The following is a 17,483-nucleotide window of genomic DNA, read 5'->3' on the forward strand; positions in this document are numbered from 1 at the left end:
GTGAAGTTGATAAGGTTAAACTTTGCCAGATACGGGATCGAATCCCACTTTCTTGGGTAAGGATACGGAATACCAATCTTCTGCACCTCTTACGTAGACATCAGAGCGTTGATTTTTCTCTCAAGGTCTTTTATTTTCTTATCCTCGCTCGTATCATGCTTTGGATGATTTCTGAGAGAAATAACGAGACCACCCCCAGTGTTATCATCATTGGTGGGACTACCCCCGGCGTCGTTATTCTCAGTGGGGCCGCCCCAGCGTTCTGGTTAACGGGAGGGTTATCAGCATTAAGGTGTCCATCCACATATGAATCACTAGTTTCTTGACTAATATTGTTGTGATGACTGGATTCACCTATCTGATTCGACAAGGCTCGGATCTGTTGGTCGTGCATTTATCTCATCTCCTGCACAGCTATTTCCATTTCGATTTTGAATGCTTCTTTCTGCTTGGCTAGAGCATCCTCAACCATTTGGCTACTTCCTCAGTGTTAATCATAAACACTTCGCAGGATTATCCTGGACTGGATACCGTTTTGTCAGAGACGACTGTAGAGTTGGTATCTGATGCTTCATCATCCGAGGATAATCCCCTCTGCATTCTCTGATAATCTCTTTGTCTAATGGTTCCTGATCGCAACCGGGTTAGACGATGAGATATGAGTGGGTCAGAACTAGAAGGTCGAGCCGACTTTCCCTTATCAGCCATGTTAATTATGATTTCTGGAAGTTCGTCATCTTGAACAGCTAATCGTTTCTTACGGAAACGCTTTGGTTTGGACTTAGCTTTTTCGTTGTAGATTCTCTCGAATATCGAGACCCTCTGTGGAGCAATCTTGGGGTAGCTACACGCTGATAATACTACCATGATAATTTTGGCACATAGATAATGAGAATCCGTTTCTCATGTACTTCTTTTTCGAGACTTGTTCGTACCCCCACCCCGATAGTACAACTCATCAGTCTGATGACCGGAGCAACCCATCGTGTGTTGGAACGATCCCCCAGGTATAACGTCGTCGTCAGACGAGTACGCTTTTCTCTGGGAATTCAATGTTTTATTAGCATCTTCAGGAGTCACATGTTTGAGGCTATGTTTTCGTGAGCGTAAGATCTCGATAGGCTCCAGGACTTCGACACGCAATCCAACGCGGTCAGTTACAGGGATTTTCCCATCATGTAATCTCTTTCACTACTTAGGAGGATGATTATGACCCCTAGCGGTCAGTTACAGGGATTTTCCCATCATGTAATCTCTTTCACTACTTAGGAGGATGATTATGACCCCTAGCCTGATAAACCGCTCGAGATTCGTTCAATGGGTCCAAACGCTCTTTGAATGGAGCTTTACCTCGATCATCGTGTGAAGGACCAATGCAATATGTGATCTTTATCTTAAATCAGGACAAATCCACGTTGTCGCGGAGCTCTACTAGAGGCACATGATCAATTGAACTAGGGGCGGAACTTAATGGAATCAGAAAAACGGGTGCAGAGTGTCTCCTGTCTTGGCCCTGGCGCGGGTCAGACCTTGGTGATCCATGGTTGGGTGGGTCAGACTTGAGTGACCCGCGATTGGGAGGGTCAGACTTAAGTGACCCACGGCGTGGAGGGTCAGACTTGAGTGACCTGCGGGTAGGAGGGTCAGACTTGAGTGACCCGTGGCTAGGAGGGTCAGACTTGAGTGACCCACGGCTTGAAGGGTCAGACTTGAGTGACCCGCATTTTTTGATCTTTTCGGTCACCGTCTTGGACTTTGCCTCTATACTTTATGCAGTCTTGGTGGCTTCTTTTCCACTTCTTTCTTCTACAATTTTTTGGCTTCTTGCACAAGGATTCTTACATGTGTAAGCAATGCATGGCGTTTCTGAATCCGCTCCTGAAGAGTCGAGCGGGTCCTTTTGACACAGACTCATTCATTCTCCGCTGGTTTGGAGGAGGAGGGGTTGTTCACTCGCTGCTGTAGCAGTTGGCGCCTTCTGGACTTCAAGTCTGCTTCGTAGCAAATCCCGTTAACTAGCTCCAAAGCTTTGGCCAGCTGGCGCGTGAGGCGTTGGTGTCATCTCTGACGTGGTCTCTTTGATAGAGTGGGCACATAATCAGCAGTCAACTCCTTGCTCGAGGGGTTCAGATCTGCGACTTCGGCCTTCTCAGATGCCGGAGGGGCGTTGCAAGGCGTGATTGCAACAGCAACAGGGGCGTTGATCTTCCTGCGCTTGCGAGTGGAGGAGGATCTGGAGGAGGACGACAAATACTCCTCGAACTTCTGTTGGTCAAACTTGTACTCGACCTTTTCTTCAACCAGGATCTAGATCTGTGGTTGCGACACGACAGCTTCGACAGCAAAGCTGTTGGCTCCCACTGTGGTCGCCAGCGTGTTTGGATAGAAAATTATTTTTATTGACGAATTCATTACAACTTCGGGCGTTACAATAAATTCAAAACAAAGATAGCCTTTTTATAAGACTTTTAATACAATAAAATAGATTATAACTCTCTTTCAAACAACACGCAACAGGTGTTTATCACCTTTTGCTTACGTGGGGTCTTCGCCTGTGTCGGGGATGTTGATATCCGTGGACAACCGCAGATTAGATCCGGTTACCAAAAAATTGACAGAGCTCCTACTTCACCAAGGAAGTATTCGCTTGAAGCACTGAAATCGACCAAGCGAAATCAGTAATTCTTCTCGAGATTAAGACTAAGCTTAATCTCAAGGAACGGATGGACGAGGCTTCAGATCCTTCAAACTCTCCCTCTTTATGCTGAAGATCGTTAGGATCTAACTTGCCATCGCTATAAATTTGTGCTCCTTTGACTCCTCAATCCAGCAGCACCTTGCCTTCTTGATAATAATTCGCCCCCCGTGAAATGAGCCCCTAGGCCTGTATTTATAGGTTTTGGTTGGGATGTATTTGGATAAGAATGAGTGATTTAGCTTATCTTCAGTCAATAACGGCCTAACCATGTTTGTAGATGATATCTAGGCAGTTAGAAACCTCTGGAATAGAAGAAACCGATCGAAACAGACTGAAAACGTGTTTTGGAGGTTACAAGCAGTTCTAGGCGCGAGACGGACTACGGGTCACCAGCAGGTGACCCGCGGGTCACCTCGTGGTGACCCACGCGGCCGCGGGTCACTCTTGGGTGACTTGTGCGCCATGCGAGTTTCGGGCTTTTTTGAGCTTTTTAGTGTTTCCCGACTTTCCCAGACTTGTATATTTTCACCGTTTCGTGTATTTGGTCATTGTGTTGACTTGTACGCTTCGCTAATGCGCTTGTTAGCTTCTTTATGGCAATTGGAGCTGACCGACAAGCGTGACGGCCAATTGGAGGTAGCCGATGAGCGCACGAGACACGGTTGGTTCGCCATTTCGGTTCATGTACTTGTCAGCGTCAGATAATCCTCTTAGACTTGAATAACGACATTCGTCATCTTCTCTCCGTCTCGAGTTGTGTGCGGACACCTATAGGCATTTTTAGACGTCTATAATTATCTTTCTAATATATTACAAAATTAAAGAGAAAGAAGATGGGATCTTGGGTCTCCAGACAATGTTCTAGAGCCCTCCTCCCTTTCAATATGAAAAATACAGAGGACCTTCTCGTTGTTGTTTCAAATTTTTAGTCTCTCTTTCATTTCAATCTCTCCATCTTTTCTCTATCCTTCTGTTGTTCTTTTTTTCTCCCCATTTTCTGACAAAAGTAATGTCTTTTTATAGGGGAAGGTCAGGGGAAGTTATCACCATGTGTTGAAAAAGGATTGGTGGGGGAGTTATGATAACTTCCTTATCAAGATTGTTGCATTTGTTTATCATAATGAAAATTTTCTTTGCTTTTCATTTCTCATGTGTCTATCTACTTATCTTTCATATTTCTAAAATAAGTATAATAGAGAGCCCATATCCATTCAAGTTGAAATAAGGTTCGTATGAGGGTCGAGTTAGATTTTATAGCTAAGGCTTATGATCACATGAGAACTCCTGAAATTGGCATGCATCCTCAAGTTTGAGAATTTGATCAATATGAAGCGGTGAGGCATGTTTCTTTTGTGTTGGATTAGTAAAGGGTTCACATATTCTCAAATTTACATGAGGTGCTATCATCATCAACTTGATTTTTATTTATATAAGGTACTATCCTTCACATTGATTTTTGATTTATATGAGGTACTATCCCTCATATTAAGTTTCATTGATAATGTTTGTTGAGCTCATCAAATTTGACAACTATAAGGGAAAGACGTGCCTCTCTGAATTAATTAATATGGAGCGCTTACTTCCTTGGTTTAGACTTATATGAAGTACTATCTCTCACATAGTTTTGATTATTTTATGAGGTATTATCATCCTCATAATAAGTTTCATAAAAAAATTTGTGCGTCTACATTCACTTAAATAGTTTATGACAAAGAACTACAGATATATAGAAGATTCCTATGTATGAGTCAATACACTCATAGAGATTATCATTCCACCCTAGCAGCCCACCACATCTAGACTCTATTACCTCTAGACTCAACTATGCACTAATTCTCTAGCGACAACCTAAGGCTTTAAGGGTTATAGTTTTAACAGAATTAAGCTTGGATTATTGAATACTCAATGTCTACGTCAGAGAATAAAATGTAGTGTCTGACTAGCCTTCTTCTTTAATGGGTTATTTAACTCTATAAAATTCTACAATCATATCTTCATAAAAACTTAAAAGGAATAATCAGATTACACAACCAAAACCATAGGACCAAGCTATAATCTAAGAGCTTAGATTGGCTCTCTCTACCTCTAGGGATTTTAAATTACCAAGGGCCTCTTTGTGCAAAGGCTTCTTAATGTCATATGTAGCAGCAATATTAGAAAGGGCTTCTTCTAATAAAAAATTATGAGCAAAGAAGGTGTGGACATAAGAGGACTACCCTTTCTATGGAGAGGGATAGAGATTTCCTTGATCCTGTCATGAAGCATTGGTAGGGCTTGTGGGAAATGGATTGAGGTGCAAGCCTATGTCATCTCTATCTGACAGGCCTCTTGAAACCTAGTGGCTGAATTGAGCAGGAGAGAGCATCTATGGATTTCTTGAAGTAGGAAGATGAGATAAAGTCTAAACTCATTTGGGCTGCGACATGAGCTCTCTTGGACGGGCCTTTATTGGGACCTTTCTTAATATCTGACAAAAAAGCTCTTCACATGCCCTTAGTAAAAGAATAGTTTTTACCCTCAAAATCCACCTCCACCATATCAAGAAAGTTGATAATGGTGTTGACTGCTCCAAATCCTATAATTCATAGGAGCCACAATTTTCTTAACCACTTTCTCATTTCCTGCTAAATTTGAATTGACTGCAATTACTTTTTTGTCGTTGATATTAACATTTGCATATTTGTTATCAAATTTTGACTGTTGTTCTAGTGGGTCGTCAGAAGATAAGGGTCACTGGATTTTTGAGTCCATCTCCTGCAACAAAGTTCTCAAGTCTTTCCATTTGAAATGGGTAGAAGAATCCCCTTCTCTTATGAGGATTTCAGTTCCTTTCTTTATCTTGAGCTTCTCTTGAATTGTTATCAAACCTCTACCCTTCATGAGCCATCCACTAACAGGGGACACATAACAAAAGAGAAGGGATTTGGGGGTATCACATCTACATTTAAGTTTCAATAGTACTTTCTAGGCAGATATTACTTCTATGAACAATACATCACTCAAACATGTGAAGTACTTAGCTACATCCTTTAGCAAATTAGTGAGAAATTTGTTGTCTCACAAATGAAAGGGAAGTTTGGGCAGCTTGATTGAATCTACTTCTAGCTTAGGGAAGACCTCCATTCCTTTAGATTTGGTTTATTTATAGAGAAGTTCCTCCAAATGAACCCATGTTATGTACCCTAACTTCTTGATCAATAAGTAGAGAACTTGGAAATTGAACCAATAATCTATCATGTTCTAAAAGGAGGATCTGATAAGACCAATCCCTGACATTAAAGAGGTATTCCAGCATTTCTTTGAGTTATTCAGTTGAAGGAGAACCCATTCCTATATATAGAATTCTGAAAGTTGAAAACTTTTTAATTTTATCCTTGACGGATGAGGGCATAGGGATAATAAAGATGTTGATCTACTAAGGAGCAATTAGTGGTTGGGATAAGGGGCATTCATGAGAAGTGTGCCCTAAGCCCTTGTATTTGAAGCATTGCAAAGAACCCGACTTACAGGATCTCACTACATGAGATGGATCACCATAAAAAAATATCTTTTTTGTTTCTTATACGATCTACTCATTCTCTTGCTGCTCTCTTCATGTTGATAACAGCAGTCCAGCTAGCCTCTGGGAGCGGAGTGATTCTGATAGGGAGAGAAAGAAAACCATTATCCTTACCAGGTGATAGTGTAGTAATCTTAAAGAGGTCAGTTAATGAGGCGAAAGTGGGCGGAGAAGATGATTTGGAATCTGGGGGTTTCATAAACTGGGAGAAGAAGGTTTTTGGTGGTTGATAGAAGTGACGTGATGACTACAGAAGGGGAGAGGGGAAGTTTGTTACCTTCTTAATGGAGATTTCTTCATTAATAAACCTCACCTGTCATCTTGGGGATTACGTTGCCTCTCATAATCACCTTCCTAATTGCCCTCCTAATCTCTCTATTTTTGTGATTTCTTATGCCCTACTTAAGGGGATAAATCCAAAAATATGGGAGAGTGAGTTGTTTATATGCAAAAATCAGTTAATTTTTCACTTAAAAATTATCCCCAGCATCGGAAATGCCTATTTTTTATCGTCTTAGTCACTTTTTAGGCTAAACTGTCGCCGACATCACTTTTTAGACTAAACTGGTAAGAGAATATTACTTTTTAGCGTAATCTAGTATTTTAACCTGTTGTTTTGATTGTTAATTCTATTTTTGTATTTAACAAAATGAGAATATTTTACGAAATAAACTCAAAGATTTGTATATTTTACATAATCTGATTGCACGGTAGCTTCCCCCTAGTATGACAACATCATCCAATGCAGGAGGACACGACTAACTCAGAGCAACATGATATCTTGATAAGAAACCTATATTAGTCTGTTTCTTTTTTCTAATTGCCCCTCTTAACTTCAGCTATTTTACTTCAAAATAACGTGCTTGTTTTACCCTATACTTTCTTTTGCTAGTCTCCTATCTGTAAATCGAATTTGGACTTCTTCCCTATCCAAAAAGTAATAAGTAATTGAAAGACCACTATTTTATTACAACCATTTATTTTTTTAGTTTTATATGAAAGAGTTTCAAAAGTATTTATTTTAACCTCAGCACAATTTCATAGTTTTGATGTAACAACTAGAGACTAAGAAACATACTCAAGATTTTATTTTTGCTTAAGAAACCTTCTTTTCTTTTCTTTTCTTTGAGGATTTTCTTTTTCTTTTTTTAATATGTACCATGCGTATGTTCCTCATATTTCATAATATTGAGCGGCATTTGTCAACGAAAGGATTCATGTATATATTTTTCATAAATATTGACAACTAGAAGAATTGGTCCCTAGTCTAACCTCAACTTCACCCGCTCTAGGGATTAAGTCAATGTTCGCTATTTTTTATTACAAATTTAATTATTAAGCAATAAGTAATTATGATTGGAATGATGATATCTTTGCTATTTTCGGTAAGGGGCTGTTTGGTTCGTTTCCTAAAAACCAAGAAAAGGAAAGAAAAGCATGGAAATCAATAAAATTTGGTTTCCATCATTTTCTACCCTTAGAAATCTCCCACATCAACCAATAATATGGTGACAACTCATCTTATTTCTTATTTTTAAAAATAAACTAAACACAAGAAATGGGTCACATCAATCAACTCATCCAACTCATCTCATCTCATCTACTACCATCTTTAAAAACCACTCACATCATCCAATAATATGGTGACAACTCATCCTATCTCATTAACATTTCATTTTCACCAATTTCCTCCAAAAAAGCTAGGAAATCGATTTCCTTAAGTGTGGGTCACATCATCCAATAAGATAATGACAACTCATCTCATCTCATCTATTTTCTTAGTTTTAAAAATCACTCACATCATCCAATAATATTGTGACAACTCATCTCAACTTATCTCTTTTTTACTTTTAAGAAGTGAACCAAACACAAGAAAACATCCAATTATGGGAAATATGTTTCCTTTTCTTTACTTTCCATGTTTTTTTAGCGAACCAAACAGCCCCTAATTCAAATCCTCACCACTTTCCATTCAAGTGTTTACATTGTTTGGTTAGGAATCTTTGTGAATCCTAAAATAATAATATTACATTGTTTGGATAGCATAATGTAAACTAGAGTATTTATGACAAAAAATAGAAAGTGGTTATCCACCTCACCACTTTCTACAAGATTTTGACTTTTTTATTATTTTTTTGGACACATTTATAGCATTGTGTCAGCTTTCCACCAAAATCACTCCTAATTTTGGTGATTTTGCTTTCGGTGGCACCTCATCAAAAGGTGTAAGCTTTTCATGTAAAAGAGAATTTAAACAAACAATGTAAAGTGATAAAAGCTGACATTGGGACCCACTCTTTTACACTTTCCATTCTTTTACATGGTAAAAACATACAACCAAACAGCCCCTATATGAAGTGGGATGCACTAAAATTTCCAAAAGTTTTTAATTTAATACGCCCATTAATGCCCCCCCCCCCCCCCCATGTTTCGCGCTTCGTCCCGTCCAATGGAGTTGGTGAAATACCAGCTCACGCGGCCCGAGTCCGAGCGGATAGACGAGAGGTTTGAAGTCAAAGCTAGCTTTGCAATTAAATAATTCAACAAGGTCCAATTTGAGAAAATGCGAGCAACATGCTGCCACTGTTAGGGCTAACGCATAGGGGTGCTTAACCATGTATCTGTGTCTAGAAAATATTCGTCACCATATCCGTAATCATATCTATAAGATATGGTTATGGATATGATTTTATAGTGAAATGTCTATATCCGTATCTGAAATATCCGAATACAATTTAGTCATTCTCTTAGAATAGTTTTGATTCTTAGATTATGGATTTATAGTTAATTTTGATGATCAAGATGTCTAATCTTAACTTTTCAGTTATAATGAACATATTAACGAACTCTTTTGTATCACATGAACTATGTTTTTCTCAATAGTATCTAGTTTTTTCATATTTGTTTTGTATCCGCATGCATATCCGCTTTATATATCCACGTGTATATCTATAATCGTATCCAATTTTATCAACGTATCTCCGTATCCGAGATGGGTATATCTATAATCGTATCCAATTTTATCAAGGTATCTCCGTATCCGAGATGGGTAAGCGGATATGGATATGTCATATGTATCCGGACCCAATGAACCCCTACTGACGCATGTGAAGCATCTACTCGCTTGGAAAATAAAAGAAAAAGGGAGGGGGGGGGGTTATATATACCTCTCAAACATTTAATATTCACAAATTTATTTCTCAAATTTTGATATTTATAAAATTACTCTCTAATTCTGTCTTATTGAATTTTTCTACCCCTTAATTTAATAATGTTGTTTTCTAACTAGAGCAATATAAAAAAATTCAATAATTTTCAATACGTTTGGAGCATTTTTCCCATTTGGAAACTATAACTATTGACTGGGAGGGGTACAAGAGCATAATATGAGAGAATTGATGGGTAATTTTGTAAATATTAAGATTTAAGTCTTTTGTAATATAAAATACTAGAACGGCATATATGAAAAAACTCCAAGAAATCGATATATCAAATATCGAGTATACTGAAAACTAAATATCAAATATTTTCTCCGTCATTGTGTCATATTTGGAAATCCTACTTTTATCAGGATTAAACTAGGAAACAAAAATAGGATTTCGATATTTAATGAGAGCTGTATCATATTCCCCTACTATATAACTACGCCTCTGATCAAGAAAATAATCACAAAATTTCTTCAAAAAAGAAAGCAAAAAAAAAATCAATTTCTCTCCAAAACCTCTCCCCTTCTCGCCGCTGATTCGAGAAGAGAATATTAAAAACCAGCGACCTTCCAATCCAAAATCTCTCGGATTCAAGCTCAATTTAAAGTCAGAATCAAATCTAAGATCTCGACAGAACTCAGAGCTTGTTGCAATGGCGAGAGGCGCTCGAAACCCTAGGCTTTTCTCGAGTCGCAGATCGAATCCCTACTCTCTAATCTTGACTGGTCTCCTAACTTTGTCGATGTTTCTCTTGATGCTACTTGCTCTCGGGATCGTCTCGTTGCCGATCAACTCTGATAACGCTCCGAGAGCAGAGCATGCAAAGATTCGACACGATCGGTCCGTGTTCGAGAGGTTAGAGTTTTCGTTGGATCTGATTGTTTGAGAGCTTGATCTGGGGAGTTTTTTTTGGAAGGAAGCTGATGTTCTTGTTGTTTTTGTAGGGATGGGATGGGAATGAGAGGGAAACAGTGGACGGAGATCTTGTCGTGGGAGCCTAGAGCTTTCGTTTACCATAATTTTCTGGTTTGTGCTCTAAAGTTGCTCTTAGATTTTTTTTGGATTTTTTTTAAGCTTGGGAATTTGTTGAAAATAATTGGATTTCTCAGTGAATTGAAACTTGTAAGTTTATCAATTTGTTTCTAGTTGTTTGCGTGGAACTAAAGAGTGGACTGTTTATGGGTTTATTGTTAGTTTGCTGCTTTGTCTCTTCTTAGCTACTGACAATTGCAAATTATGGGCTTGAACCTTGAAGGAACTGGTGATAAGTCTGATTAGTGATGATTAACATTTCCTTGCTCGGCCAGGGAGCACATAGGGTTTAATTAAAACCTTTAGGTTCTTATACTTTTCACTTCTGTTTTGCATCTCAAAATCTTAAAGAGCACGACCTTTTGTGACCTTCCTTCATTTTGTAGTAACTGGGGTAATTATGGTTTGCATAATCTCAGCGGGCAATAAATCATAAAGTCTACTTATTTTCGTTATTCCAGTTATTAATACCTACTAAGAGTGGGAACATGCTTGTCCAGATGAGAATACACATGAAATTGGGTCAGGGGCAAAGTCTTTTTACTTAACTGTTATGCTCTTGCACCGACAACTTGCTTAACAGCTAACATTGACCTAGTGAGGCTTCCTCCTAATTAACATAATTGGTTGATTTAATTTCAGCTTTATGCCTTGCGTTTTGCTTTTGTTATTACATGCAAGTTTTTAAATATGGGATAGCAGAAAAATATCGGATGAACAAAATCCATGCCTACCGGATTGTGGATATTGGAGATATGTAGTAAATACTGGATGGTGTGCATATGTGACGTAACATCCTAAAACGTAATCTAAACATACTTAACAAATAAGCATACTAAATTGAACCATAAATCTGAGCCATTCTTTTAAATTTAAAGCAAATAAAAGTGCAAATCTATATTGCAACAGTTTGGCTGATTTCTTTGAGGCTGAAATGTTATTGGATATATTGCGAAAATCATGATATACTGCACAAAAATTGTATGTTCTTGCGAAGAGCCATATAAAGAGAAATATTGGCCGACATATAGGTTGATAAATCAGTCATGACGGATATCTCACCGAAAAGTTGCCAAAAAGCGGTAAAGGATATTGAGACCATATCAGTTTACAACAAGCTTTATAAAAGGATATATCGGCGATATTATTGACTGTAATGGGGATATGTATAGAATGCTTGCATGGCTAGTCTTACGTATAATTCTTCCATGGCCTATTCTGACGCAAATTGAATTGCATGCCAGGTTTCAGTCATTTTATATTCTAGTTGCAACTTTGAGGTTAATTCCAAAGTCCAAATAAATGAAAAAAAATATCAGCCGATGAAAAAACCAATGACCCAATGTATAGTGTCAAAACAAAATGGGGAAAATCTGGTGTGACCATTGGTATCAGAAAGTTATCTACTGGATTTATTGGTTTTCTATTTTCTTCCTGATCTTCATCCTTTATAACAAAAGTCTTCTTACCTGTTGACGCCACTCATATCCATTCTGGTGATATGGTTGGGTTATAATATTTTCTTCTAGTCTGCAAGTTATTGAAGTCTTACAAATTTTTAGAATATTGTTGAAATTTGCAAGAAATGAGTTTGTAACTGCTCTGTAATTTATTAGTCGAAGGAGGAATGCGAGTATTTAATTAAACTAGCTGAGCCTCATATGGTGAAGTCAACCGTTGTGGATAGTGCTACTGGAAAGAGTAAAGATAGCAGGTTTGCTTTTCAGCTACATTATTTCTTGACCTTTTCTAATGTAATTTATGGTCTCTTAGTGTGTGTAATTGACATCTATGCAGGGTGCGGACAAGCTCAGGCACGTTTCTCCAAAGAGGACGGGACAAAGTAATCAAGGCAATTGAGAAAAGGATTGCTGATTTTACCTTTATACCTGTAGGTACGTAATAGAAGATTTCACCTGCTACATACATTATTTTGGTAACTAGTGAAATTCCAATATTTACTACTGTGGTCTTTCCTTTGTAGAACACTATGTGCATCTTGCAATACTAGGTGTAGACTTGTAGGTGTTAAGTTCTTTTTGAAATGTTTTTCATAAGAAGCAGATGATAAATATAATTCTTCCACATTGTAGAGTAATTGTCGTTTTTGCATGTGAACTTTAGATGGTTACTTGATGACAATATTTCCTAGTTCAAGACCCTTCTTAAGTGGTTACTTGATGATTGTCTTGCTAGCATGGTTTAAAGGATTAATTTCGATTGATTTTGATATCCTAGTGGATGCCACACAAATTGTAGAAGGAAAACAAAATGAGCTCAACAAATTTGAAGACGTATGAAACAGGGGGAGGCCACATGACTATTCAAACCTGCATTTAATCTGTCTTTTACTTTCTGGACTTGGGCCACAATGTGGCACCAACAGGAAAGCCTAATATTTGGGGTTCTGACCCTTGTTTTCATTGGGATACTTCTTTAGTCCAAAATGGTCAAAAAGCCAATTTCTATCTGCCTTCTATTGTTTGCATATCTCAGTGATTTGCAGATGTACAACTGTACATGAGTTTTAATGATTGTTTTGTTGTAATGACTAATGACTAGTCAAACCTGCATTTAATCTGCCTTTTACTTTCTGTCTTGGGCCACAATGTGGCACCAACAGGAAAGCCTAATATTTGGGGTTCTGACCCTTGTTTTCATTGGGATACTTCTTAGTCCAAAATGGTCAAAAAACCAATTTCTATCTGCCTTCTATTGTTTGCACACCTCAGTGATTTGCAGATGTACAACTGTACATGAGTTTTAATGATTGTTTTGTTGTAATGAGATAAGAATGCCCTTAACTATGTCATTCGGATTCTTGGTGGTTGGTCAATAGTATGTTGGTTACTGGACAAACATGGAATTGATGTTGTCATTGCATTGACGGCAAACTAAGTATCAAATTGGTCCTGGTATTTACATGGGTAACTGAGACAAACATTTACATTGAGTGTCTCAAGGAACTCAAGCCTCCCTAAACGTGGCCATCAACCATTCCTTCAAGGCTAGAGTATAAGGTTTTTGGCAGCTGTCTAGTTATTTAAAAATGAAGTAGATCAAAGCCCCTGATGAACGAATAAAAGAATTTTGCTGAAACTGCACTTGTTAACTTCCTTGCATAGAAAATAAATATGGGAAGTAGCAAATCAACCTCTCTTTCTAGTGGAACTAAACATTCATGAAACCTTAACAAATTAATAAGTCCATTCGCCGGAGAATGGGACATTATTATAAGCCTCATCCACCCTAACAATAGTGCTGCTTTCCAAAGAGTTCAAGAAGGAATGATTATATGTTTCAGCATTTATGGCCAATAATTCCCGAGGAATGGGCATCTTTACTAAGGATATTTTATTTGTCACAACATGGATTGAGGAGGATGAAATTCATAAATTCAAAGAAATAAGTAAAGTGAAGAAATGAATTTGGAGTAGACTGCAGGAGCGTTTTGAGATTAAATGGTAATATTCATAAAATGAGTCAGTGTTAAACTATGAAAGGCTATTCAAATTGCATGGTCTGCATTGGTTACCGTTGGACTTAGCTATATCTAGTCCTAAATTTCCCTCATCTTTATTAATCCTTCACTGAAGGAGATTAGTTTTGTCTATTGTTATTTGTTAGTGTGTGAAACCTGTAATAACTGAATTTGAAAGTTAGCTTAACTATAATGAAATTCCAAATAAGTGGCTTTTGTGCGTGCATATAATTTTAACCTCCTACTGACTTGGATATTGCTTACTCATATATTTCATAACATGGTTCCAATGAAGGAGAAATTTATTTATTAGTAAACAAAAGACTTGATTCCTTCAAAGGTTATGGTTAGTAGGCAAGAAGTAGAATAATATGTTGTTTTGCTTTTACATCTGTTTTCCTTTTAGTGCCATATTCATATTTACTCCCATATTTCATAACATGGATCCTGTGAAGGAGAAATTTATTTATTAGTATACAAAAGACTTGATTTCTTCAAAAGGTTATGGCTAGTGGGCAAGAAGTAGAATAATATGTTGTTTTGCTGTTACATCTGTTTTCTTTTTAGTGCCATATTCATATTTTACTCCCGCAATATGATTACTAGAGGTGACCATATTCCCCCCATCTATCATGGTTTCAGTAGTCTTAATCAACTTCATGTTCCACAGAGCATGGGGAAGGGCTCCAGATTCTACATTATGAAGTTGGGCAGAAATATGAACCTCATTATGACTATTTTCTCGATGAGTTCAACACTAAAAATGGGGGGCAGCGGATTGCTACTGTTCTCATGTACCTGTATGTCTGTTACCCCTTATTTTTCTTCGCTTCATACTCAAGGTTATATTTTTCTACTACTACGCATTGAAACCTGATATTTGCCTTGCTATATTATATGTTGCTATTTGTACAGTTCTGATGTGGAAGAGGGCGGTGAGACTATATTTCCCTCTGCAAATGTGAACAGCAGCTCTTTGCCATGGTACAATGAGCTATCAGAGTGTGGAAAGAGAGGCCTTTCTGTTAAGCCAAAAATGGGAGATGCCTTGCTCTTTTGGAGCATGAAACCTGATGCTACTCTAGATCCGTTAAGTTTGCATGGTATGTCTTCTCTTCTGTTTCTTTCCAATAAACTTCTATGGCTATTTGGTAACTTACTTTTCCATTAAATGTTGTGATCGTGTATTATAATGTAAACCTACTTTCTTCAACGCTTTATGTTTGTATTGGAAAGATAAAATGGCTATTTATTCCCGTCACTTGTAATTGTGCAGGTGGATGCCCTGTGATTAGAGGGAATAAGTGGTCATCTACCAAATGGATGCATGTCAATGAATATAAAGTTTAAACTATCCCCGAGGTACTTTTAATTTCACCTGTCTAGTTTATGTGAAAATTTAGATTTGTTTTGTTTCGTTCATTGTTGCATATTATCGATGTTATGATTTTGGACCAACAGTCAAATGAGCTTTAATTTACGTTTGTCGAATACATCTCTTGCTGTAATTTATGATTTAACATGACTAAATTTTCTGGTTAATGCAAGTGTACGCTCAAAGTAAATTTTAAACATCCTATCAATGTTGGTATGTAAAATGACATATAAAGAAAATGATGAGAGCTACTTTATTAATTATTTAATACCACTCAATTAATTTATCAATTACATGTTCTAAATGTCATCAAAGACATTTTTGTATATTTTCAACAATGCCCGGGTGTTATTAATTTGGCAGGAATGACACCATCGCTCCAAATTTTGGAGTTGTATACTGAAATGCACAAAGCTCGTACAGAGAGTGGTGTGTTAAAGTGTTCAATTGTAAAACAACCCTCTTATTGACACATACGTCCTTTTTTGGGTAAATTTCACGAAGTTACCATGAACTTAGGGTGGTTTGGCACTAATAAACTTTTTATATTAGAGAAAACTGCCATGAACTTTTGAAATCCCCAAAGTTTAGAAAAACGAAAGCCCCCATAGTTCACAGTGGTTTTGTGAAAGGCTTAATTGCACTTACATATCCTCTAATTTCCCTACGTTGCAGTTATATACCCACTTGTTTTTGGCATCACTTATATACCCTGAAGTTTTAAAATCTGCACTTTTAATATCCTCAATCATGCAAACGCGAGAATTTCTCCATGAAAGTTCTCATGCAACACTCACGTATTAATTTTAGTGCATCTTAACTGATAATTTTTCTTAAATGTATTGTTAAAACTATCAAAATCCAATTTTAAAATAGAACTACGGTAGTTTTGAAATAGAATTAGGGTAGTTGTTGCAGTAAATTTACAAAAAATTAAGGGTTATAAACTTCTAAAACTAGTGTGTCACTGTCGAATGAGAATTTTGGGGTGGGGTTCTTGGTTCTCAGGTTTGCATGGCTGAGGGTATTTAAGTGCAAAATTTTAAACTTTTGGAGGTAATTAAATGCCTCCAAAGACAAGTGAGGGTAGATAAGTGCAAAATAGGGGAAATTGTAGGGTGTTGCAATTAAGCCTCTGAAACTTTATCCTTAAACTTTTTTCCCCTTCATATTCATCATTGCTGAAAATAACCAAATATTTTTTCTCTCTCTCTTTTTTTTAATTCATGATTGCCGAAAATAACCGAATATTTTTTCTTGTTGTTTTTCTTTTTTATTTTTTTTCATTTACAGGTTAGAAAGGTCAGTTGCATGTGTCTAATACCAAATTTTAACATACAATCCCTTTGACTGCGCAACTTATTCTTTGCCTACTGGATGATGATGTATCTTCTTCTTCCGGATGCGATAAAGTATGGTTCTTTGTGACCACAGTTGGCTAAGTTATAGTCTGTAATTGAGACCCCATATCTGTACCTCGGAAGTAGCTTAATGTATAGAGTTTTTAGATATGTTTGAATAAATTTCTAGAATTTTGATTTTATTTTCAAAATACTTGGCTGTTACTCAATTATAGCTTTTATTACTGGCTGTTGTTCACTTAGTGTTCAAGATCTTAGTAGTTACTATCCGTATCTACTTGATTGATGATCTAGAATGAAGAATCATCCAATATAGAATCCTGAAGAAAATACGAACTATATGCTCTTTTAGTTTTAATTTATTTTCTTAGGTGATGTTAAGTGTATAAAATGAAATGGGAATGACTTTCTTTTACGTTAGGGTGTTATTATAGGAAATTCTAATATGACAAGAGCATGATCAAGAGATACACAAGAATAGTGCAAATTACACTTTCGGGAAATGGGTGACTCAAAATTCAATAATTTTGACTGAATTGTAGATAATTTATGAAAAAATTATGTTTATTTATCATTAGCTATATAAAAAGCCAACACCTATGGTACTCTAAAAACTAATTTTGGAGTACCGATGGCATAATTAGTAATTATTTTTCATATATTTCTCTCTTTCTGATTTACTATTTATATAAGGGAATAAAGAGAAAATCTGATTTTTAGGATTAGTTACCACCATTCAACTATCCATTACCACATTTTCTAATTATCAAA

General features: G+C 37.0%; 1 protein-coding gene across 1 annotated transcript; it reads left to right on the forward strand.

Annotated features, from left to right (window-relative positions):
- Window positions 9,906–16,950, forward strand: LOC109820046 (probable prolyl 4-hydroxylase 3). The gene is made up of 8 exons (XM_020386106.1): window positions 9,906–10,318; window positions 10,408–10,489; window positions 12,112–12,209; window positions 12,293–12,390; window positions 14,647–14,776; window positions 14,892–15,079; window positions 15,253–15,338; window positions 16,645–16,950. The coding sequence occupies exons 1-7, from the start codon at window positions 10,116–10,118 to the stop codon at window positions 15,324–15,326; spliced, it is 873 nt and encodes a 290-aa protein (XP_020241695.1). The 5' UTR covers window positions 9,906–10,115; the 3' UTR covers window positions 15,327–15,338; window positions 16,645–16,950.

The sequence above is a fragment of the Asparagus officinalis genome, chromosome 1 (genome assembly GCF_001876935.1).
Source record: "Asparagus officinalis chromosome 1, Aspof.V1, whole genome shotgun sequence".
NCBI lineage: Eukaryota > Viridiplantae > Streptophyta > Magnoliopsida > Asparagales > Asparagaceae > Asparagus > Asparagus officinalis.